This window comes from Ictidomys tridecemlineatus, chromosome X (genome assembly GCF_052094955.1).
Source record: "Ictidomys tridecemlineatus isolate mIctTri1 chromosome X, mIctTri1.hap1, whole genome shotgun sequence".
In the NCBI taxonomy this organism is placed as follows: Eukaryota; Metazoa; Chordata; class Mammalia; order Rodentia; family Sciuridae; genus Ictidomys; species Ictidomys tridecemlineatus.
The window spans coordinates 2,395,149-2,417,510 of NC_135493.1; the positions used below are offsets into that span (position 1 = coordinate 2,395,149).

The 22,362-nt window shown below is 47.1% G+C and overlaps 1 protein-coding gene across 3 annotated transcripts; it reads left to right on the forward strand.

Annotated features, from left to right (window-relative positions):
* Positions 1 to 10,078: 10,078 nt before the first annotated feature.
* Positions 10,079 to 21,620, forward strand: LOC110599494 (synaptonemal complex protein 3). Of its 3 annotated transcripts, none has more exons than XM_078034086.1 (9): positions 10,079 to 10,193; positions 11,665 to 11,812; positions 12,309 to 12,378; positions 12,558 to 12,592; positions 13,770 to 13,887; positions 17,367 to 17,466; positions 18,239 to 18,337; positions 21,084 to 21,188; positions 21,311 to 21,620. In XM_078034086.1, the coding sequence occupies exons 2-9, from the start codon at positions 11,722 to 11,724 to the stop codon at positions 21,359 to 21,361; spliced, it is 669 nt and encodes a 222-aa protein (XP_077890212.1). In that variant the 5' UTR covers positions 10,079 to 10,193; positions 11,665 to 11,721; the 3' UTR covers positions 21,362 to 21,620. The 3 variants fall into 3 exon arrangements, with proteins under 3 accessions (XP_077890212.1, XP_077890213.1, XP_077890211.1); XM_078034085.1 differs by having other exon boundaries at positions 10,080 to 10,193; positions 21,308 to 21,620; XM_078034087.1 differs by lacking the exon at positions 18,239 to 18,337 and having other exon boundaries at positions 21,308 to 21,620.
* The last annotated feature ends 742 nt before the right edge of the window (positions 21,621 to 22,362 follow it).

Consider the following 22,362-nt stretch of genomic DNA (forward strand, 5'->3'; position numbering starts at 1 on the left):
GGGCCTCTATAGACCAAGACAAAGCATTGGATTCCATATGTCTTCCACGGGAGGACTGCCATTTGTGCCTGTGCACTGACTGAATGAAGGGTTCCTCCTCCTGTGGAGGAAAGGGGGCCAGATCTCAAGACCTACCATCGGGCCTCTTTACTTCCCCAGGGAGGGCAGAGAGCGGGGTGCGTTCGTGATGCATGTCTTCAACTCAGAGAGACGCTCTCAAACAAGGACGTGGGTTGGCCTCCCAGCTCTGCCACTTCTCAGCTGTGGGGTGTGCACCTTGTGCCCTAACATCTCCGATCCCTTGTCTCCATTTGTCCAAAAGAACTGTAAGTGTGTCTACTCTGGAAGGGTTGAGGACAGAGGAAAAAAGGTCTGCGGCAGTTCCCCAGTGGTGGGTGATTTTGCAAGCCCTAGGCAGTGGTCCCTGGCCCTACTGGGACTGGTGCGTGCTTCCCCTCAGATCAATGAAGAAGCAGCTGGAGAAATCCAGCCCTTCTGAGCTCCACTCGGGTGGGCGCGAGGCTGGCAAGCACGAGAAACAATGCTGCACGTTCCAGTATGTGTTTTCCCCTCAAAAGCAGATTTATTTTTTAAGCCATGTTTATTAGTGAGAATAAACGGGCTTCGTGGGAAGGTTCAATGGAAATATTTAGGAATTTGTCGCTTAAGCCTTTTCAGAATGCTTCAAGGTTTTGAGACTTAGTCTAATAACTGTTGTGCTTTTCTAATTAAAAGTTGCTTATCCAAGTGAAATTCAACTGAACCTGAAATTAAGCCCGTGAAGGACGTCCTTCAGTGGCATGAAGTCAGTTCACCGTGTTGTGAACTCAGCCCATCTCGGCACCTACATGAGGTTTTCATTGGTCCCCAGGGAAAACCAGCACCCACAGAGTGTGGGCTCCTCACTCCCACCTCCCTGTAAACCGCTGCCACCATGAACCTGCTTTCTAAGACAACTCGGGTTTCCAACACTAATTTTTGGGCCTGCCTCTCCGTACATTTCAATGGGCTCAGACACGATGTGACCTTTGGTGTCTGGCTCATTTCCTTTGAAATCATTTCCAGGTCCATCCAAGTTAGAACGTGCATCCAGACTTCACTCCTCTCGAAGGCTGCCCAACCTTGTGTTGTGGGATAGACCACTGCTGGCGATCCTGCCACGCTGAGGTGACACTTGGGATGCTTCCTTTGGAAGCACCAGTGAACATTCAGTTACCTGTATGTCCTTGAGTGCCTCTCTCACCTTGGGTGACATGCACCAGGAGTGAGTGTTTGTCGACATTTTTCACTGTGACCAATCGATGCGATGAGAACAATCATAGGAGAGAAAGTTTATTTTGGCTCACAGTTTCAGAGGTCTCAGTCCTGAGTCGACCGACTCCCTTGGTCTGGGCCAGAGGTGATACAGAACACCAGGGTGGAAGGGCAGTGGCAGAGGAAAGCTGCTGGCCTCGTGGTGGCCGGGAAGCAGGGTGAGAGGATTGGGAAGGGGTACAGGGAAGAACAACCCTTCCAGGTGACCCCCTCCTCCAGCCACACCCCACCTGTCTACAGAGACCCAGACAGTCCTTTCAAACTCGGACGGACCGGTTGGGGCTGCAGCTCTCACCATCCAATTGTTCCTCCTTCTGCGTGAACACGGGAGGTTTGAAGAGACACCTCACATCCACACCATCACAGAATGCAAGTACTGTGTCATGGTAATCCTATGTTTAATAGCTTGAGGGACCCCCAAACTGTTTCCCACTGTAACTGTGCCATTTGAAATTCCCACAGGCAGTGCCTGAGGCTGGCCACAGCCTGCCAGTCTCAGCAACAGTTCTTATTTTACTTTTCCTGAAAAGCATCCAGAAAGGGTGGAGTCAGGGGTGGGGTGGGGGGGTACCTGGGTTGACTGAGGTTTCGTTTGCATTGCCCTGACAGCTCCTTAGACTGAGCGCCTCTTCCATACCCCTCTACCTCGCAGATGCTTGGACCATGATGACTTCCCTCGTTTTCGCTGCCGAGAACTCCTCCTAGTGCTTCAGGAGCCAACCTCAGTTCTCCATCTACTGAGATAGTCACCCCAAAGCCCCACCCTCCCCTCAAGTTCTGAGGCTACTGCTAGAAAAACAAAGCATGCGGCAGGCATTTGGGCTGTCAAACAGCTTTCACAGATGTCCACACCACAGTCTTCTAAAAGAGCGAGTGTTTGGTCCTGCATCCAGGTAAGCAGAGGAGCAAAGAGGCAATGCTGAGCATGGAGTGGTATTTGGTAGAGTGTGCTCTTCTGAGACTTGGCACTGAGTCCAGTCCTGAAATCTTAGCACATCTGTAATAAATTGTCCTAGATCATCCTCTCTTAGGGCCCATGAAGAAATCCCCTCATACCTTCTTATTCCATACACTCTCTTCAGGAGTAACACGCCAAGGTGGTGGGAGGTGAATCTTTGCACGTGTTTGCCACACCCATAGAAGGGGAAGCATAGAGAATCTTCAGCGAGGACCAGATTAGGAAACTCTACCCAATCAGAGCAGGACACAGCTACATTGGTAGCTCAGGACACGACAGGGTTGTTCCCGTCCGTCATTGCTCACCCAACACATGGCACGCTGCTCCTAAACTGTGGAACAATGGGCGGCGAATTGCACTGCCTTTGAAGAATAGATTTTTGTAACATTTTACTGTGAAGCTTCATTATTTCCAGAATGAGAATAAAGTGTTGGGGGTAGAACATAAGTTTCCCTAGTGTGTCCCACGATGAGCTATTAGTGGAAAGCTGAAGGCTCTTGATCAGTCGCCCCTTGGAAGCATCACTTTGGCAATTCATGACACATGTTGGCACCCCTGTGAGACTTCAGGACCTTGGTGTGAGGATCCATAGAGGGGCGTGGCCCTGTGTTCTGGCACCCTGGACGGGAATGGAAGGGTGCCAATTTAATTGTCCCTCAACCTTTTGACACAGAGCAGCTTGTGGTGGTGCCACAAAGTCACAGGATGATCCAATTTACTCTTTCTTTAAAATATATTTTTTAGTTGTAGATGAACACAATACCTTTATATTATTTATTTATTTTTATGTGGTACTGAGGATCAAATGCAGTGCCCCCCCCCATGAGCCAGGCGAGTACTCTACCACTGAGTCATAACTCCAGTCCCCCCCCCCCATGTATTCTTGCTTGTTCCCAGAACAGACTCTGGTTTCGCATCCCTTGTTCTTGGTTCCACATGCCTAATGGTTTCCATAAGTGGATGGACAGTAGCCTCCAAAACAAAACAATGGTGTTAAGAAGCCACCAGAGGGAGATATCGAGCCGCCCTTGTTAATGTCAGCCTCACATTTGAGGACTGCCAGTCAGTGACTGGGTCCAAGGTGCCTGGTATGAGAACACCCAGAGGAGCGATTTCAAATGCGGATTTCACGTCCCCAGCCACAGGGTAAACTAGGTAGGCTTTGGGTAGAACCAAGGAATCTGAATTTCAACAGCCATCTATCCCAAGACCGTGATCCAAGTTGGTCCACAAACCGTGCTTGTGATTCTCTATTATAAATGCTAATTATAGCCTTGGGCATACAGGAAAGCATCTGCAGAGATAGAGTGTAAACTAGAAGCGATCTGAGGAAAATCAAGTCCCAGGAAACCCCATCATGTAAAGGCCTCTTGGAGGAGGTAGAGCTAGCAAGGGTACTGAGAAGTGGCCAGAATGAAGAGAATCACAGGGCAGAACAATTATAGAATAGCAAGGGGGGCAGGGGAGAGAGAGAGAGAGAGAGAGAGAGAGAGAGAGAGAGAGAGAGAGAGAGAAAACAGTGCTGACTGCTGCTGCCAATCAAGTGAGATGAGGTCCAGAGAATGTCCTTTTGATACAGTCCCACCAAGGCCCTTGGGTCAACAGACCTAGAGCCCTCTTGGAAAGAGATGTGGGAGCCACACCAGCTTACAGTGTGTTAAAGAGCAATGTGGGAGGTGAGAAAATGGAAGCCCTGGGCATAGATGATTCTTCCTAGAGCACTGACCCTAAGTGGAGGATGGTGGTGGGATGGCTCAGGTTGAGGGTGAGGCCCAGGCTTGTAAGGAAGGGGAGATTTGACTCTGTGCAAAGGTGGATGGGAGGGATGGGGTGCTAAGAGATGCTGAAGATAGAGGACCACAGAGAGAGAGATGATGGAAAATATGAGGTTCCTGGAAGAAAGGAGGCCATGCAAACTGGAGCACACGGGGAGGACATGCGCCTTCCCTAATGGAGGAACACACTGGATACGGATGCAGGTGGCTTGTAGGTTTGATGCTGGGAGTTTGGGAGGATTCTGCCTGAAACATTGGGTCAGAGAAATGGGGAGGTGTCCAATGCCGAGCATGACCAGGTGGTGTGAGAGGAGGTGCCAAGAATGAGTATAGTGGAAAGGGCTTAAAGAGGCACTTGGGAGGGAGAAAGAATTCAGCAGTTGGAAATGGGACATCAGGGAACTCTTTGGATGCCAACCTGAGGCTAGAAATCATCAAGATGGTGAGACAGTGACACAGTAGGCAATTTCCACCATGAGTACTGAGGATGCCGCAGTCTGGCTGCAGCAAAATAACCGGGGGGGGGGGGTGACGAGCAACTTGTGTACATTGATACAGCAGGAGTGGGAGCCATTTATTGTAGGACAGGAGGGGTATATATACATTCCATACAGCTTATCTTAATTAACATAAACTAGATACAGCAGTCAACCAATAAGGAATCTCCACACTTAATGGCTCGCTGGCGTTACTTCACAAACCACTCCCCCTTGCAAAATGCCAGGTGCCATCTTGACTTGTTTACAGACCCTAACAGAGGAAGAGGCTGGCAAAGAGGAGGAGCATTTTGGATCTTTACAGAAATAAGATTATGCCCGGCAAATGTACAGAAAGCACAGGAAGTGTGCTTCCAGAACAGACTGACAGAAATGGCAGACCTCAAATCTAAGCAGATGGGTGGGGCTCATGGATGCAGGAAAAGGAAAATGGTCCTGGGGAGCAGGTGACCTGATAGGCTGGCCAATGACTGTAGGATGCTCAAGGGACTTTGCAGGCTGCAAGGATTGGACATTGTTGCCACAGTCTGGCTGGGCACAATTCAGGAGCCACTTGTCAAAAGAAACGAACTTTATTTTTAGAACACACACGCCACACCACACAGCTCTTCAGGAAAACCTTCGGAGCCCAACTGCCACCACCGGGTGCCCACAAGCCTCTCCACCTCCCCCACTCCTCCTGCTCTTGAGGCCGAGTGGCTGGGTCGAGTGGGCGGAGCCACAAAAGTCCCCCAATGAGCAGCTCCGTGGTCTGAAAGGGCGGGGAAACAGCCCAATGAGCATCACCGCAGAGGAGCCAATCAGTTGGCAGCGAGAAGTTTGCTGGGGCTGCTGTGAGCCAATCATCAGCTGGCAGCTGGAAGTTTGCTGGCAGCTGGAAGTTTGCTGGGGCCCCTTTGGCTGTGGCTCTCAACACATTGTGCTCCCAGGGCAAGATGCATGCAGGAGGGATGTGGAAGGGGAGCTGCTCCAGGTGCCTCCCAGGAGTCATGGATTGAGTGGCATGCAGCATCAGGTCATTTTACATGAGGCCATCAAGGAAGCGAGAGGCCAGAGGGCACGCGAAGGTGTGAGAAGACTGTCCCGAAGGGCACAGTGAGCAGATACAGGAGGACAAGTGGTGGTGGGTGACTCTGCTGCTAGAGAGGGCTTCCTAGGAGAACCAGTTTGCAAATTATGCCTCTGAGGCTTCTAAGGATCGTTGTAAAAGCACGAAAATTAGTTCTGTGTGGTCTTGCCCCTTCTGAACCTTCTAAGGAGGCTCTGAGTTTCTCTAGAGCGGGGTAAGTTGAGGCTGCAGGAGAAGTCAGAGAGTCAAGTCATTCACACAAGACAGACTGGAAGGAGAAGAACCAGGTGCGCTGCCAGGAAGGAGGGAAATTGGCAGAGGATGAGGTGGGGATTGAGCAGGTAAGAGAGCAAAGGGAGAGCTGGCAGCTGGCATGAGGCTCTCCTGTCGGGGAAAGGAGCTCTGGCTAAGGGGGTGTCAAGGAAGACCCTGCGGGAGAGCTGGCTTCAAACAAAAACCATCATTTGTGTTTCTCAGGGCCAGGCAGGGATGCGTCACCCCTGTTGCACCTCATGTCCCTTGCCTGGGGTTGCCTCCATTTGTGGCTTGGAGGATCCATATTCAAGGGAGCTGGCTTCCATGGCTGGAAGTGGAGAGGGGTTATGGGCTGGAAGCTCATGAGCCAGGGCCAGGGCCTCTCTGATTCTCCCCATGGGTTTCTTGAAATATGAAGGCATAACCCACAGGAGACCACAAGGCTTCCTCCAAGCATGGTGGGTGGGTTCCCAGTTTGAGTGGCCTCAAGGAGCAAGGAGTGATTTCAGGGCATTTCCATGACCTAGTCTCTTCACGCCCATAACATCCTCATGTGGCAGAGGCCACCCGAGTTCAGTAGGAAGACAGGAGGCCTCCACTGCTCGATGGAAAAAGTACCAAAGTCACATCACAGGGAGAGGCCAAGGTGCTGCGGCCATCTGTAGAAAACACAGTCTGCCACAACAAGTTCAATGGCCAAAAAGAACCTGTGGCATAGTGCTTAAAATGGCACATGAGAGAAGGTGCGGAATCTATCACGTGATCCTGGCAAATACACCTTCCCAAGCACACCAGGAAGAGTCACAAAGCTTATCATAGAGCAGGTCTCAAAGGAAATATCAGCAAGTGCAGGAAAGGAGACAGATCCAAAGGACACTCTCTGAGCACAGTGCAATAGTGCTGGGTGGCATGAAGAAGCCAAAGTCCCCCTGCCCCCACTCCAGAACTCATAAAGGCTCTCCACTGAGGCTGTATTGTGTGAAAGTGGAGACAAGACAGGAAATCACATAGTAGTAACTGATAAATTATTATAAAGAGCCTCCTTGTCAGAAACCCTGATATACCTATCTATCTATCTATATCTATCTATCTATCTATATCTATACACACACACACACACACACTCATCTATACATATATATGTATATAAGCAGTGATCGGAGAAAAATGCACGACTATTCATATGCGTGAAAATGGAAACATGAAAATAAATAAGTAAATGAAATTCCCACCTACAAAGCTAGATGGAAACCTAACCATTGAGGTGGAGATAACATTAATGCAGGCAGGTGACAGAGAAAATAACCAAAAACACAAGATTAAATCGTTAAATCAAGATTCTCTTTGTAAATCACTGAAAGACCTAGAGTAGGCGCTAATTTATTCAAAGGAAAAGCATAAATTATTCAAAGGTAAAATTTATTCAAAGGTAAAGCATACTTTTATAGCTGATAGACTGATCACAATCTATCACCTGAAACAGACACAGGGCACACAGGAGAAACACAAAGCAAGCGAGAAGAAACTCTAAGATCCAGGCGACCACTTTACGTGACTTTATGCAGAAAACTTGGCAGAACCAAATGAAATATATAATGTCTTGGGGAAATACACTTGGCTCTCACTGACTCCAACACGGACAAAAAGGTTTTGAAAAAGACAGTTTCCACAGAAGGAGGAGAAATATGAAGGCATAACCCACAGGCGACCACAAGGCATGCATTGTTTCCCAGGGAATTCTGGCCAAACCTTTGGTGCCAAATGGGTCAACACGAATAGTTTGGCTTGGAGCCTAGAAAATGAAGTAAAACATTGACTCTCTCAGGCAAGGGCAGAATAAAATTGCCCAAGCCCAATAGTGGCAGCAGCACTAAAGACCGGTCGACATCATTTGCCAACTTTAGTGCAGCAATCCTAAATAAAATATTATCAAGCCGAATCCAAAATCACAATGACACTCTACTACACCATTGCCAGGTAAGGTTTATTCTGGGATCACAGGGTTCAGTATTAGGGAATCTTTCAAATTGTCATATTAGTAGATGGAAGTGGGGAAATTCAGATTACCCACAGAGATGCTGAAAAATGTTTCACAAGACTTGAAGACGAAAACCTAAATTGAACATTGTCTGAAAAGTGTGGTGGATAGGCATTGCTAATAAAGAGGAAGGCAAAAACGCCCAACGTGTGCGTGACTTTTTAAACACTGTCTTGGAGGTCTTAGCCCATGCAATTAGTGAGACAGAGCAATTGATAGTGAAAGGATTTGAAGGGAAGTACAAGGAACTCTAGTTGTAGAGGACACCATGGTGTACCTGGAGTACTATTCCAAATCAGGTGTGGAACCAACTGAAACATTAAAAGGATCTTGAAATTTTCCAGGATATAAAATAAGCATGCAAACTTCAACAACATACACACACACACACACACATACACACACACACACACACACACACAGTCTCTCTCTCTCTCCCTCACACACACACACACACACACACACACACACACACACACACACACACAGACACCATACACAAGCACTTCGAAAACACAATAAAAAGGCAAAGCAAATCTCATTTATGAGATCAACAGAAGAGATATTACTAATAAAATGAAGATATTTTGAGAGATCATGAAACACTTTTTTTTTTTGGCGGGAAGGGTACCAGGGATGGAACTCAGGGGCACACAACCACTGAGCCACATCCTCATCCCTATTTTGTACTTGATTTAGAGACAGGGTTTCACTGAGTTGCTCAGCGCCTCACTTTTGCTGAGGCTGGCTTTGGACTTGCAATCCTCCTGCCTCAGCCTCTGAAGCTGCTAGGATTACAGGCATGTGCCACAGCTCTGGGCCTCATGAAACACTTTTAAAAGTCCTCAAAATGGACTTGAAAGAGTGGGAAGAAATATCTCATTCCTGGCCAGGTTGATCCCACATCATGGAGATGCAATCCTCACCATGTTCACTTGTAAATGTAAAACAATGCAATACAAATGCCCCAGATGCCTCCCCCCACCCACTCCCAGGTATCAAAATAGTAATATAAGGCCACAGAAAAGTTCAAGTATAGCTACAGAAGCACTGGAAATGAAGAGCTTGACTGGCCCATGCCATAACCCAGTTTACATCCTAATCTGCCACAATTCACCCACTGTGGTACCGAGGCAGAATTCTGTACTGAGGCAGAATATACAGAGCGCCCACAGGAACAGACAGAAAGTCCAGAAATAGCCTCAACAAGACATGGGAATCTGGGGAATTGCAAGGGGAGTTACCTTTTGAATCTACCGGGACAAAGGATGGCTTTTGAGGAAGTGAGCTGGCAGGTGGACAAGTAGACTCTATTCAAATAACGGGAATGGGAAACTTGAATTTCCACCTTGGCAAGAAAAACAAAGCAATTGATCTTGGCAGGACATCAAGTACCAAGTCGCGTGTTGATGAACACAGACTTGAAAATGCCCAATAAAATCGTAAACCCTTTTTAGAAAACAGAGAATTTCGAATGACTTCAGAGCAAACACTAATCTATTTCATAGATGTAGCAGGGAAAAACACAGCCATATAGAGTGATATCCAGATGTAGAAAGCCCATCTTCAAATCCGAGCAGAATACACAGCCTCAAAGTGACAAATGTTCAGCTCACCATCACTCAGGGGTACTATAACGCGAAAGGAAACACAAGTGGTCAGGGAGCGTCAAAGAACTGCTCCATCTTTTCGCGATGGGACACATACCGAAAAAGACCTGCACAGCTATCGCTTTGCATCTGTTAGAATGGCGACCTTAGGAAATGTCACATACTCACCAACAAGTGTTGGTGAGTATGTGACGCGCAGGGAGTTCAGTTGGCTGTTGGGATTGCACGTGGGAAATGGTGGAAAATAAAGGAAGAGGGGAAGGGAAGTCCAAGACACCACGGTCAAGGCGAAGACGCCTCCTGTGCGGGTAAGGCAGCTTAGGGAGACGGCAGTGCTGTCCACTGGCCCGTCCTTCCCGCATGAGGTGCAGGGCTCGCTGCCATCCATTCGATGTCCTGTCCTCATGGGGTCAGGAGCCTGCCTGAGGTGCTGCCAAGGCTTGGTGCCCCAGGGCCCCAGGGCCCCGGGGCCCCAGGGCCCCCAGTCCATGGCAGTGCCGCCCTCTCCCTCGGTGGCGGGTGGAGGAGCTGCAGGGGTATGGCTCCAAGCGGCCCCGCCTCCCGCAGGCGCACTGCGCCAGCCAATCAGCGAGTGAGGCGCGCAAACACAACCTGCGGGCTGCTGCCACGAGGAGGACGCCAAGGCCCTGAGAGGAGCTTCGCGGTCGCCCAGCTGGGTGAGGGGTAGCGATTCCGGACCCCAAGATGAGGCGCCAGGCCTGGGGAGGTGGGATCGGCGTGTGGTTCCGCGGGGGTGGGGGGAGCCAATGGTGTGGGGCTCTCGGAGGACAGAGGAGTGAGGTGACTTCATGGGTGTGGCCTGGGCCTCAGGTGAGGGGGGCCCGCTGAGGGCGGGCCCCCGAGCGCGCGTCTGGAAGCGAAGGGCCCTGATGGCGGCGGGAGGGTCTCCGCGATGCTGGAGGCCTGGCGGGGAGGATCCGCCCGCGCTGTCCCTGGTGCTGGGCCGCCCTCATCAGGGGACACGCGGGCCCCTGAGGCGACCCTGAGGCTTTCCCAAGGGAGAGAACAGAGAGGGGCTGTGTCCTCCCTTGGTGTGCCAGACTGGTGCAGGCAGAGGGGTCCCTTCCCACGGAACTTACTGAGGAGTCATTTAGTGGGTCGCGTGGCCACCATCTGCCCTTGGGTCTGTCCTCCCCAGTGGCCACCAGCCGGGGTCATCTGGGGACCCGAGCAGCGAGATCCCGCAGAGGCGCCTGAGGCGGAGGGTTGGAGGGGCGCGGGGCAATTGGGGCTCGTACCAGCCCTCGTGTAGCGGGACGGAGGACTGGACAGGTTGGGGTGGGACACGATGGGACAGGGGGGTGGGACTGGACGGGGCGGGGTGGTGCGGAACTGCACGGGCACTGGACAGGCGAGGTGGTGCAGCAGGGTGGTGCGGGGTGGGACTCCGACCCTGGAGCCATCCTTCCTGTGTCCCTTCCAGTTCCAGCTGCGTGGGACTGGATGGGACGGGGCCAGACTCGACCCTGGGGCCATCCTACCAGTGTCTCCTCAGTTCCAGCCCCGATGGGACTGGACGGGACAGGTGGGAGTGGATAGGACAAGGCGGGGCTCGACCCTGGGGCCATCCTTCCCTTCTCCTAGTGTTCCCGAGGGGCAGGACAGGACGGGGCAGGGCTGAACCCTGGGTCCATTCTTCCCATGTCCTCTCAGGTTCCAGCTAGGTGGGACTGGACCCTGGGGCCATCCTTCCCTTCCCCTTGGGTTCCAGCCGGGTGGGACTGGACAGGGCGGGGCTCAACTCTGGGGCTATCCTTCCTGTCCCCTGGGTTCCAGTGGGTGGGACTGGACTTTTTTTTGGGGGGGGTGGGACTTGACCCTGGGGCTCTCCTTCGGGTCCCTCGGGATCCAGCAGGGAGAGAGACTGGATGGAGCCCGTCGGCTCTTCACACTGGGGCCATCCTTCCTGTCCTCTGTCCCCTGGGTTTCAGCCCTCCTGTAGCAGGACTGGACTGGATGGGGCAGGACGTGACCATGGCATCATTGGGTAGGGGAGGGACTCTACCCTGGCACCATCCTTCCCCTCCCCCTGGCTCCAGGGCACGTGTCAGGCCACGAGGCCACACCACTCTCCAGCCCCAAAGCCCCATGCCCTGATTCTCCTCTGACACCTCCCACCTTCTTTAGTGCATCCCTGTCCTCTGGAGCTTTCGAGCTCCTGTGCAACACAGGGCAGCCGTCGCCATGGCACCCACGGCAAGGAAGAGCTTGGGGAGAGCTGCCAAGGCCCAGGTGGAGCCTCGGGACCTGTCCGTCTATGACTTTGAGTGCCCAGGTGAAACACTGCTCCTGTCCCAGGGGTCCCTCTAGCGGGGAGGCTCTGCTCTGGGCATCCCCATGTCAGAGGTGTTCCCCTTCTTGTCCTGTGGGGCCGTGAAGCACGTGGGCGGCTGGAGTTCCTGGCCCTGGGTTGGGGCTACCCCACGTGTTTCCAGCTTTGAGAAGCCCCTGTGTCTCAAGCACCTTCACGGGATTCCGGCTCTTGCTCCTCTGAACCGCTGGCAGCCCTCACTTCCTACTTGTCCCAGGTGCAGGACATGTACTTTGGCCCTGGTAAAGATGCCTCCTCCTTCCAGTGGCCCCAATCCCTGACCAAATTTATTGTGGCCTACACCTAAGGGATTCCACCTCTGTCTGTCTGTCTGCATCAAGATCTTTTCCTTGGCCTGAAGAGCCAGGGAAATTGCACAAGGGAGAGGATATCTCTGCAAAGAGTGGATCAAATAGCACACTTGCTTGAAAAACATCTTTCCTTTCTCTTTTCTATGCAGCAACCAGTTCAGGACTTGATGACAGTGCGGAGGAGAGTTCTTTCACAGGTCGTCAGGAGCGAGACATGGGGTAATGTGTTTAAAGCCGTTTTTTGCCTGCTGCGTCACATAGGGTGATTTCAGAAAAGTCCGCCTTCTGCTCACACATCATCTAGTCGACCTAATGTGCTCGGCCTCCTGCCCTTCTGCAGAACCAAGGGCGGTGTTTTGCCTACATTCATTTGAAAAGCTGATGCAATTTCTTCACAGGAATGAACTACGGAATATGTTGGCCAAGTTCCAAGGTACGTTTTGGGAGATATTGGTAGTTTAAGTAAAGGGTTTCAAATCAAAGGCGTTTATCCCAGGAAATATTCATCAGAGGACCTCAGGACCATCTTTGACACCTTGCTCTCCGAGGCAGGATGTTACACAAGTATGGACTATTTGGGCTTAATAGATTTCCCTACCCATTTTAATTGTTGATGTGAAGAGCATGGTACTTGCAGGCCTCAGGTAAGAGTGGTGCTTTTGTTCCTGTACACTGAAATGTGAAAAGAACATTGGATGAGATATCTGTACTCCACATTAGGCCACACAGTGAGGGCTATATCTATTTTAAAGTTTTAGACTTCATTTCACATGTTTTGTATGACCACCCCCATTTCTTTTCTTTGGGCTGGGGGTAGCGAAGACGGAATCTTCTCTCATATCTCCTCACTGTTTACTGACATAAATAACCCTTGTATTGGAGGTCTGAAGCCAACATTGTTAGAATGTGAGTGATGGTTGGATGATAAGAATCTAATCCTAGTTTTAGATGGCTGTGATGGATATTATCTCCGCTAACTGTGTTCAGTGTCAGACTCTTAAACATAGAGCCAGAATCAGTTTAGAATCTTTTGCCTTGATGTACCCAGCATGTAGAAATGGTCTGTGAGTGAATTTATTCACGCCCTTAAACTCTTTGTGGTCTTTATCCCATAGTTCAATTTCTTGAGAAGCCTGACTGGTAAACTAAAATGGACTTTTCTTGTGTTCACATGCCAATATTGATCTTTGTGCTTTGGAGCAGGCTGTGAAAGGAATTGTTTTGTGTTTTTGCATGAAGCGGTCCGACCATATTCCCTCTAAACGTGACCTTAAATTGGAGGATATTTTTGTACATTTGTTAAAAACTAGCCTTTGTGTGTGTTTTCTCGTGAAGATGTTGGACACTATCGCTTGAGACCCCGTTTGTATGTTTTGGAAAAATAGAACCTGGTTTTCCTTGCACATGTTTTACATCCAAAGTGTGGAGACTGAAGTGCAAGTGTCGACTTTCACACTGCCATAAATTTTCACTGAAAGGAAGGATGCATATAATCTTTCCTTTGGAAGAGATGCCTGCTTGTTGACACTAAGTGTCCATCATGCTGTCAAATCCAGGTTACCCTTACTGGCTTGACGCTGCATGTTAACAAGGATATATTTTCTATGTAGGGGACATCAAGAAGCTTCTTCAGGCCAAGAGAAGAAATTTCAAAATGAGTATCAGTGCTTCTGTCAAAACCTTTCAGCAGAAAATTGAGCATGTTCTGAAAATCCAGCAAGAGCAAAGGTGAGGTTGTTGCTATTCTGGAGCCAAACAGTTTGTGTCCGTGGGTGCACACTACTCCTGAGACTTGGATGGTCTTTTGTTTGTTGGAAGAGAGATTGTAAAGTAAATCAAATTGGCTTGAATTTTCTTTGGAAAATAATTTCTTTTGCCCTATATCCTTGCATGATCATTGATCATTAGTTTCCTGGAGGTCAATCAATAAAGATGACCTTTTCTGACTCTTCAGATTGCAGTTGAATTTCCTTCACGGGAGGAAGTGAGCACTCTTTCCGTGAAAGTTTAAATAAGTCACCACAGAGAGACCCCAGCAGCAGCAGCAGCAGCAGCAGCTGATGATGATGAAGAGAGAGGTAGTGGCGGGGGTTTGGGGGGCACCTTTTATTTCTATTTTTAAAGGGACAGGACACTAATTTTACCCCCACTTCAACTTTGAATTGAAGGGGGTGGGGGGAAGGCGGCTGAGTTCCTTCCCCCACCCTCCAGCCCGGAGCCCTGAGAGGGGGATTGAGTCTGAGAGAGAAGGAGAAGGAGTTTCTTCCTCTTCGAAATCCTCCATCCACGACTCCTACCCCCTCACCCCTCCACTGGCTTCCCTCCCGAGCCCCCTCCACCCTCCTTCTCTTTGGCCGTGAGAGGAGGAGAGAAAGAGACCAAAAGCCTCTTAGCAACACAGACCCTTTGCTGTTGCTGCTGCTGCTGTTGCTACTGCTGCTGCTGCTGCTTGGCCCTGGCTGGAGTCATCTCACTACACTCAGGAGCAGCCGCTTCCCCAGCTCTCCTCCTCCTCCTTCGCCTCCTCCTCCTCCTCCTCCACTCCCCCCCCCTTTATTACCCTTTGTGTCATCCTCCACAGCTCCAGGGAAGGCACTCAAAAGTGGGGGGCAGGAAAGAAATGAAACTGTCAAGTACGAGACCACATACAGCACTTAAGAGTTTTATATTTTATGAGAATAGTAAGACAATTATCAACTTGCCAGTTTTCTATGGATATGAAGATTTACTCCTAGTCTTCAATGGGACCCCATGAAGTCACCCAGAAAGCCTATGTCCAACATATGTACCTTTGCAAACTTGTCTGGATTTTGAATGCATGTGCAAAACAGATTGTACTTAGCTATTCATTAAACATCTATGGAGCATCTACTGTCTGTCAGGCACTGTGCTAGGCATGTGAAAAAACAAGAATGGTCCCTGCAATTTAATGTAAAGAGATTTCTTAATCGTATTCCACAAGTGTATTGGTCATATATTTACTTTGGTTTACCTAAATGAATTTCATATTAACTAAATGAATACTGTTAGGTAGAATAATGCATGTTTAAGAAGGATATTGCTGTATTTTATTAAAATAGAAAAGATAATTTTTTTTTCACTTAATACTGTATTCTACGGATTTCTATTCTGTTTATAGCTCATTCATGTAACACAATGAAAATAGTGTATGTGACAACTATTGCTGGATTTTTATTGCTAAGTATAATTATTTTTTTTGAAGATGATCAACACTTCATTAATTTCCCTCTCCCTACCAAAAATAGAAAAAAAATTCAAATTCTCCAAACTTATTTTTTTCCCCAAATACTTTTTTCTATCTACGTCTCGTATAACTGGATATCTTTCATGCTTATTAGGAAATCATTGTACAATATCATTCTGAGTTTTTAGACATTTCTACCAAATTTCAAGCAAACCTAACCATATGATTTCATTATTATCCAGTGATTAATGTCTACTTTTTGTTAGTTTTAGAATTTTAGCATATGCTAGACATATTATTTCAAGATCTTTGTGAGAAACCTCCCAGTTTTTATTCTAAAACAGTTATTCTATTTAATCTTGCTTCTATAGCTCTAGTTAAGAAAGTTGGAAGTTTCTGAAATATATGGGAGTTTCAAAACCAAAAACATCCTATCTCAGTATCTTTTGTAGCTTTCATATGTAATTGAAAAGTATTAGAGGTTAAAAAAATACTGCATTCACTTCACCTTCCTTAATGTAGTTTTAGAATATTGTTGATTCGGTATTGGAAAAAAATCAAGGGACTTAACTCTGCTGGTACACATCTCAAGAAGATAAATAGACTCCTGAATGGTAAATTCTGGTATCTTCCACTAAGCCATGTATGCCCCCATCCCTTTTTAAAAAGAAAAAAAAAAATTTATTTAGAGACAGGGTCTCACTGAGTTGCTTAGGGCCTCACTAAGTTGCTGAGACTGGCTTTGAACTCGTGATGCTCCTTCCTCAGCCTCCCAAGCCGCTGGGATTAAAGGCAGGCGCCACCATGTCTGGCTTACATTCATTCTTAAATTTCTCTCTTGGTAATAATCATAACTATCATTTATTTTCACTGTGCATCACTGTTACATCGATCGATTTTTGTCATTCCTTATAGTTTTCCTTGTGAACTTTGCTTTATTCTTGTTACAAATGAGGAAACTAATTACTAACCAAACATCATTTTATCATTTTGCAGCACCAAAATATTTATATTAGACTTCAGACACATTCTAATTCAAAACACACTCAGGGTAAAGAATTTTTGTCAATCTATACTTCAATAAAGCAGTACTAACAATCAATCAATCAATCAATCAATCAGTCAGCACACTCAGGTACACACACTTTTAACCCCAGCCACTCGGGAGGCCAAAGCAGGAGGATTGCAATTTTGAGATCAGGCTGGACGACGCAGTGAGGCTGTGTCTCAAAATCCCAAGGGCTGGGGATGGAGCTCAGTGGTCGAGCACCCCTGGGTTTTATCCCCAGTATCCCAAAAAAATGTCTTTAAGTTAAATATTTCAGACCATTTCTCTTGTGCAAGCTATGCGTATTTTATAATAGTGAGAGGGAGGTACATCTTTGTGAATAATATATAAATCTACTGAATGACCTGGCTACGGTGGCAAACACCTGAAGTCTGAGCATTACAGCAGCTGAGGTGGCAGGTTGACTGGAACCCACATGCTCGAGACCAGCCTGAGCAACATAGTGGGACCCTGGCTAAAAGAAAAGACAACAACAACAACAAAGTGGACCGAATGGGGATTCACCAGCGTTTAGTACAAATTCCTTATGGGCACAGAGTGGGGGAAAATGAAGTATTCCTACTTGGAAATCTTTGATGATGAATGCATAGAATATTCTCAATAAATTTATGATTCAGAAAAAGATTATAAATAAAAATCTTCTTTTTAGTGAAGTGTATTTCCACAGAATATTTATATAATGTGGTAAATCTTGCTGAGTTTTCTGGAGCTAAGGCACATGGAGATCTCTCTCAGCAGGTTAGGAGCAAATATTCTAGGAATAAGGCTAAATCACCTCTCTCATTTTTGCAATTTCCCCTCAGAAGATTTCAGCTGTTCTTTTGCCCCTCTTCCATTGCTGGCACAAATCAGGACGAATCAGGTTTTTTGAATTTTTCTTACTTCTTTCTGATTGTCGTGGCATATCACCATGTTTATCGTTATCTCTTACAGGGAGGAGCTTTATGAAGAATATTCTCAGCAGTTTGCGACTTTGGTTCAGATGTGGAATCTAGATGTGAAGAAAGTCAAGGAGCAAGGAGAAAAACTGGCTGTTGGTATCAGGCTTAGCTTTACGGCTACTCATTTTACCACCATCTCCAGGGGCAAGAGTTCATGCAAAACACTCAGGAGGGAAGGTGGAGGGCACGAGGCTAGCTGGACCAAGGTGGGAGGAGGGTGTGGTGATGGGCGACTGGATGTCCCCTTGGGATTGCTAGTGCTTCCCTAGTGAGGTGGCAAAGTCATCAGCTGGGAGTGGGGATGGGGAGCGGATGCTGCCTTCAGGGCAGAGGAGAAGACAGGGGATTGTCTCCTATGAGGGGGCCGCTGGAAGAACGAGGGAAACAAATGCTGAGCGGTGATTCGTACCAACTTTGGTTTGCGACCTAGGGAGCAGGAGTTTAAAGTGAAGCCAGTTGGCATGGCTGTGGCCAAGCAGCTGGAGAGTTGGATTGTCCTGGATGGGGAGTGGGTGTGGAGTATATATGCAAGGGTGGAGGTCTGGTGACTGACGTGTAATGTAAGCTGGGACTGAAAACACAGAGTCCACCATTACTGGAACACCTCGCTGTGTGGTTCTTCAGATCTTCAAGACCTGAGCCAGACGTATTGGATGTTGTTAAAAAGGAACATTGGCCCCTAAGTGCACAGGAGACAGGATTGGTGCCTAGCTTTCCTCTAGGGTTGGTGAACTCACATCATGGAAATTTGGTCATGCTATTAAATGAGGAAATATTGAGAGTGTAGCTCAAAATTACTGTGTTTTGTTAAGTTTTAAGTTTTCCTCCAATTGTTATTACACCTGTCTCTTTTTGTGCTTGTAGGGTATATTTCAACAGCAACAAAAGGCTTTCCAACAATCTCAATTTGTTCAGAGCCAGAAAATGAAAGCCTTTAGAGAGTTATGTGAGCAATACTTGGAGGTCTGTCGAATTTGGTAACACACCATTCCCACCCCTTGTGTTTGAGGATTCTGTTTTCTGAATCATACACAATAGATTTATAAAATATTTTGTCATCTAATTAATTTTGTACCAGGCACTGTGTAGTTAGATTGCTTGCCGATACTAATTAAAAACAAGAGCCTCTATAATTATTTGAATTTTAATTGCAGTACACTTGTGATGATTTGATCACTCTGTTTTCTAGTGCACTAAGAAGAACATTAAAATGTCCTTTCAAATCATCCTGTGTGTACTGGGAGTTGAAGATGCTCTTTTTCTTTCCAAACCTGTGTTCAACTTGTGAACTCTGACCTCAGAGACTCTGAAGCATTTTTCGTATGATACCGTTGTTCCCGCTTTAATCCACATACCGAGTGAATTTTTCTTTTTAGGATTTGCTAATGGTGGTAGGTGTCGTGTAAGATAGGAATCGGTCAATTGGCAGTATAAGTATTACCCAGAGTCTCACATAGCACAAAGAGTTTGACTAAGAGTTTAATCATGGCTACCTGTCCCATAGTCTGTTTCTTAGCAGAGTGGTGAGAGATGAAAGTAGGAAGTCTGGCCCGTCATGGGCACTCTGGCACACCCCTGTAATCTCAGCAACTTGGGAGACGGAGGCAGGAGGATGGCAAGTGCCAGGCCAGCCTCAGCAACTTGGCGAGACCCCTCCTCAATATAAAAAAAATAAATAAATGAGTGAAGAGGGCCGGGGATGCAGCTCGACGTTAAAGTGCCCCTGGGTTCAATCCCCAATACCAAAACATTGAAGAAAATGAAGCAGGACGTCCGCACATCCTTTATTTCCCGAGTATTCCGTGGCATATTTGCTTTTTCTTTTATGGAAGGGATGGCAAATGACCCCATATGGCGACTTTCAATCATAGGACAGGGCCCAGATGTGCCTCAGAATGAAAAAGTAAGCAGAAGACTAACAGTTTGTGGATTGAGAATTGCCTACTGTCATGCGTGCATCTTAGCAAGTTGTTCTCCTACGTGCAGACCTCTGCTTTGTGCAGGGACAGACTTACGAAGCACTCAGTGATGTGCTGTATATTCATCTGCCCCTCCTCCTTTTTAGACCGAAACTTTTTTAAAATCTCCTGTTCACATTCATGTTTGAAATTTCCCTCTTCCAAACTGGGATGGTCCTAAATTCCTCCTTTAAACAAGGCCTTTCTTTACTTCTAGAGGAATTCCCATGAGCACACATGAGCACATACACATGCTTACAAACGTGCACGTGCACGCAGACATGGGACACATTAGGGGACGCAGAAGAGTCATTTTTAAGTGCTTCTAATGTTCCATGAGAACCATTTATTACTTGGTGCCCAGGTTTGAGGCAGGAGTTCTTCTACATGCTGGTGCTAAACGTTGCTGCTTGGGTAGAAACTTGACTTATTTTTCAGCCTTCCGCATTCGGGTGTCCTTCCCATCCAGTTATCAGTTAGCCTGAAGTTTTTCCCTCTCCAGTGGTGCTTAGATCATCTGTGTAACTCCTTGCTGCTCCTGCTGCTGCCCTACTTCTGCACATCATCACCCCTCACCTGTATTATTAAACTTTGATCTGAGCTCATTCCTTTCAGTCATTCTTCAAGGGTCTGCAATATTATCTGCCTGAAACACAGCCCTTCCCGCTTCTGAAACTGTCAGTGACTCCCTGCTCTACATTTTGGTTATTCAGATACCCACCGCACAACGCCAGGCCTTTTTGAAGCTGCGTTTGCTCTGGACTTTGCTTCCTCCCACCCCTCCAGGTCCATAGGCTTCTCTGAAGTAACTCGTATTCCTTTGTGCTTCGCTTACACTCGTCCCCCAGAAAACTTTCAACTTGCGTTGCTGAAATATGTTTTTAGTTATTGATGGACCTTTTATTTTATTTATTTTTATGTGGTTCTGAGGATTGAACCCAGCGCCTCTGGCACGCTAAGCAAGTGCTCTACCAGTGAGCCACATCCCCAGCCCACCTCCTAAAAGCTATTCAATTGTTGACTTAGTAGACATAGCCCAGCATGCCACTCTTGTGTTATTTCTTTTCAATGCTAGGAATATGGCAGAGAGTGTGTATTCATTTTGTGATTCCTCCATAGCCGTGGACACATGATGGTTTTCAGAGTAAGCTTGAGTTCAAAGATTATTTTAATGACTGCAAAAATTTAAATCAGAGTGTTATTTTTCATGAGTTGGTGAGACCATTCTCTAGAGCATTTGACTCCCCCTAGGGAAGTCATGTTACATTACCTACTAGTGTTCATGAAATGGCTGTATATCTCGCGTTTTGAAACTTCAGTAGGGAGCTTCAAAGTTATGGTGTGCGTGCATTCATGTACAACTTGCATGCTTTCTCTGTGTTCCATGTTGACCCTGAAACTTCCCCGTCTTGTTCAAACAAAGCGTCATGCCTCTATCAGGGCAGTCTTTGACTCAAGTCGCACATTTTGTGGTTTCTTTGGTGGATATTTTGGTTTTCCTGTAGTACATAGACTATTCTCGATGTGGCCCCAGTAATGACCATCGCTTGAATTTGAACCTCTTCTCCTTTTAAAATGCAGCTTCCCTGCTGACATCTGTGAAGGGAGATGAAGAGGGATGGTTTAAAAACAATCTTGGGGTTTGGTAGAGCACTTGCCTAGCACAGATGAGGCACTGGGTTCGATCATCGGTCCACATAAGCATAATAATATGAAGGTAAAAAAACAAAACCCTGGGCTTTCTGTTGTAGAGTCTGCAGGATCTAGAGGAGAATCACGGAAACGTTCTTGCTGGTGAACACAGTGAACTTAGGAAACAGATGGCCATCTTGCAAACGAAACTTATGATGGAATCTGTAAGTATCCTGTAGGTGAAGTTGACAGCTAAGGCCTGGTTTTAGCACCAAAAGGGCTTGTTTGCTAGAATATGGACAATATTCAAACAACTATTGAACAGATGATTTTCTCCTTTCAGCAGGAGGAGAAGGCCAGTGCTCGGAAATCTCTCCTATCCCTGTTATTCTCATGATCCTTTGACGAAAGCTGTTCACCCCCAAGTGATACGATAACAGTCATAAAGTTCTCTCCATGAGCCCAACATGTCTTGTTCACTGGTTTGTTAAGTGCTGGATCCCCTTGATGTTCAGACCCAAATGAAACCTGAAGAGCTGTGTGTGGGAGCTGTTGAAAAGCTGGTGTGTGAAGCTTCCAGGCCTTTGGCAGCGCTGCTGGCTTTTGCTGCCTGACACTGCCAATTAACTCTTAGCAATAAAGATGATTTCATGTTAGGTTTGGTGTCAGTGTGTTTGCGTCCATCCCCAAACTCAGAAAGCACAAGCATGGAAGGTCAACTTGTCCCCCCTTAAGGGAAACAGTTAAAGAGATGCAATCTCTTTATGGACACACTCCTGTGAGGTCTCATTAAAAGTTACAGAATCTATTCAGGTGAAAACGAGATTTCAAAGGAAATCTATTCTGTGGGCTGCAGGGCTTATTACAAGGCAGCATAGGTTAGTGCCCCCAGAACCAAGCTGCTCGGAATCATAAGACACCCGAGTCAGTGTGTGACTATCAGCCGTGAGATACAGAACACACAGACACACACACAGAGAGGAATGCCCTTTAATTGACTTGGGCTCCCTAATAAATGACTCCTGCCCTTAATATTGATTAGGAGAACAGAGAACAACACTCCATTACCTATGGTTTAAACATCTCACCCTTTTCTAGGGCGATACGTTAACCACAAGGCTTTCCCCCTATGTTTGACATTTAATTAGCCCGTGGAAAATTGATTGTATATTTATCTGCAGATGGGAAAAGTTAATTCCTATATCTGGTCTTTTATAATGTGAGTATTTTAAAGCTCATTACAAATGAGACTCCCAATGGGAAATAGTTGATTTGATAAACATGAAATTGTCGTTTATATCTGTGTGGCATGTGTATAGAGTCCCACCTTTGCTCCTTGAAATGAAGATGACCCACAAGTACACACTGAGCTCCCTGCGTTTCAGTAGAAGAGGAAAG

Bases quoted from the DNA above. Each gene is read 5' to 3' on its own strand.
- LOC110599494 (XM_078034085.1), top strand. From the start codon at position 11,722: ATGGCACCCACGGCAAGGAAGAGCTTGGGGAGAGCTGCCAAGGCCCAG. The intron at 12,379-12,557 runs GTAATGTGTTTA...ATTTCTTCACAG, and splicing joins CGTCAGGAGCGAGACATGGG to GAATGAACTACGGAATATGT. The intron at 21,189-21,307 runs GTAAGTATCCTG...TTCTCCTTTCAG, and splicing joins CGAAACTTATGATGGAATCT to CAGGAGGAGAAGGCCAGTGC.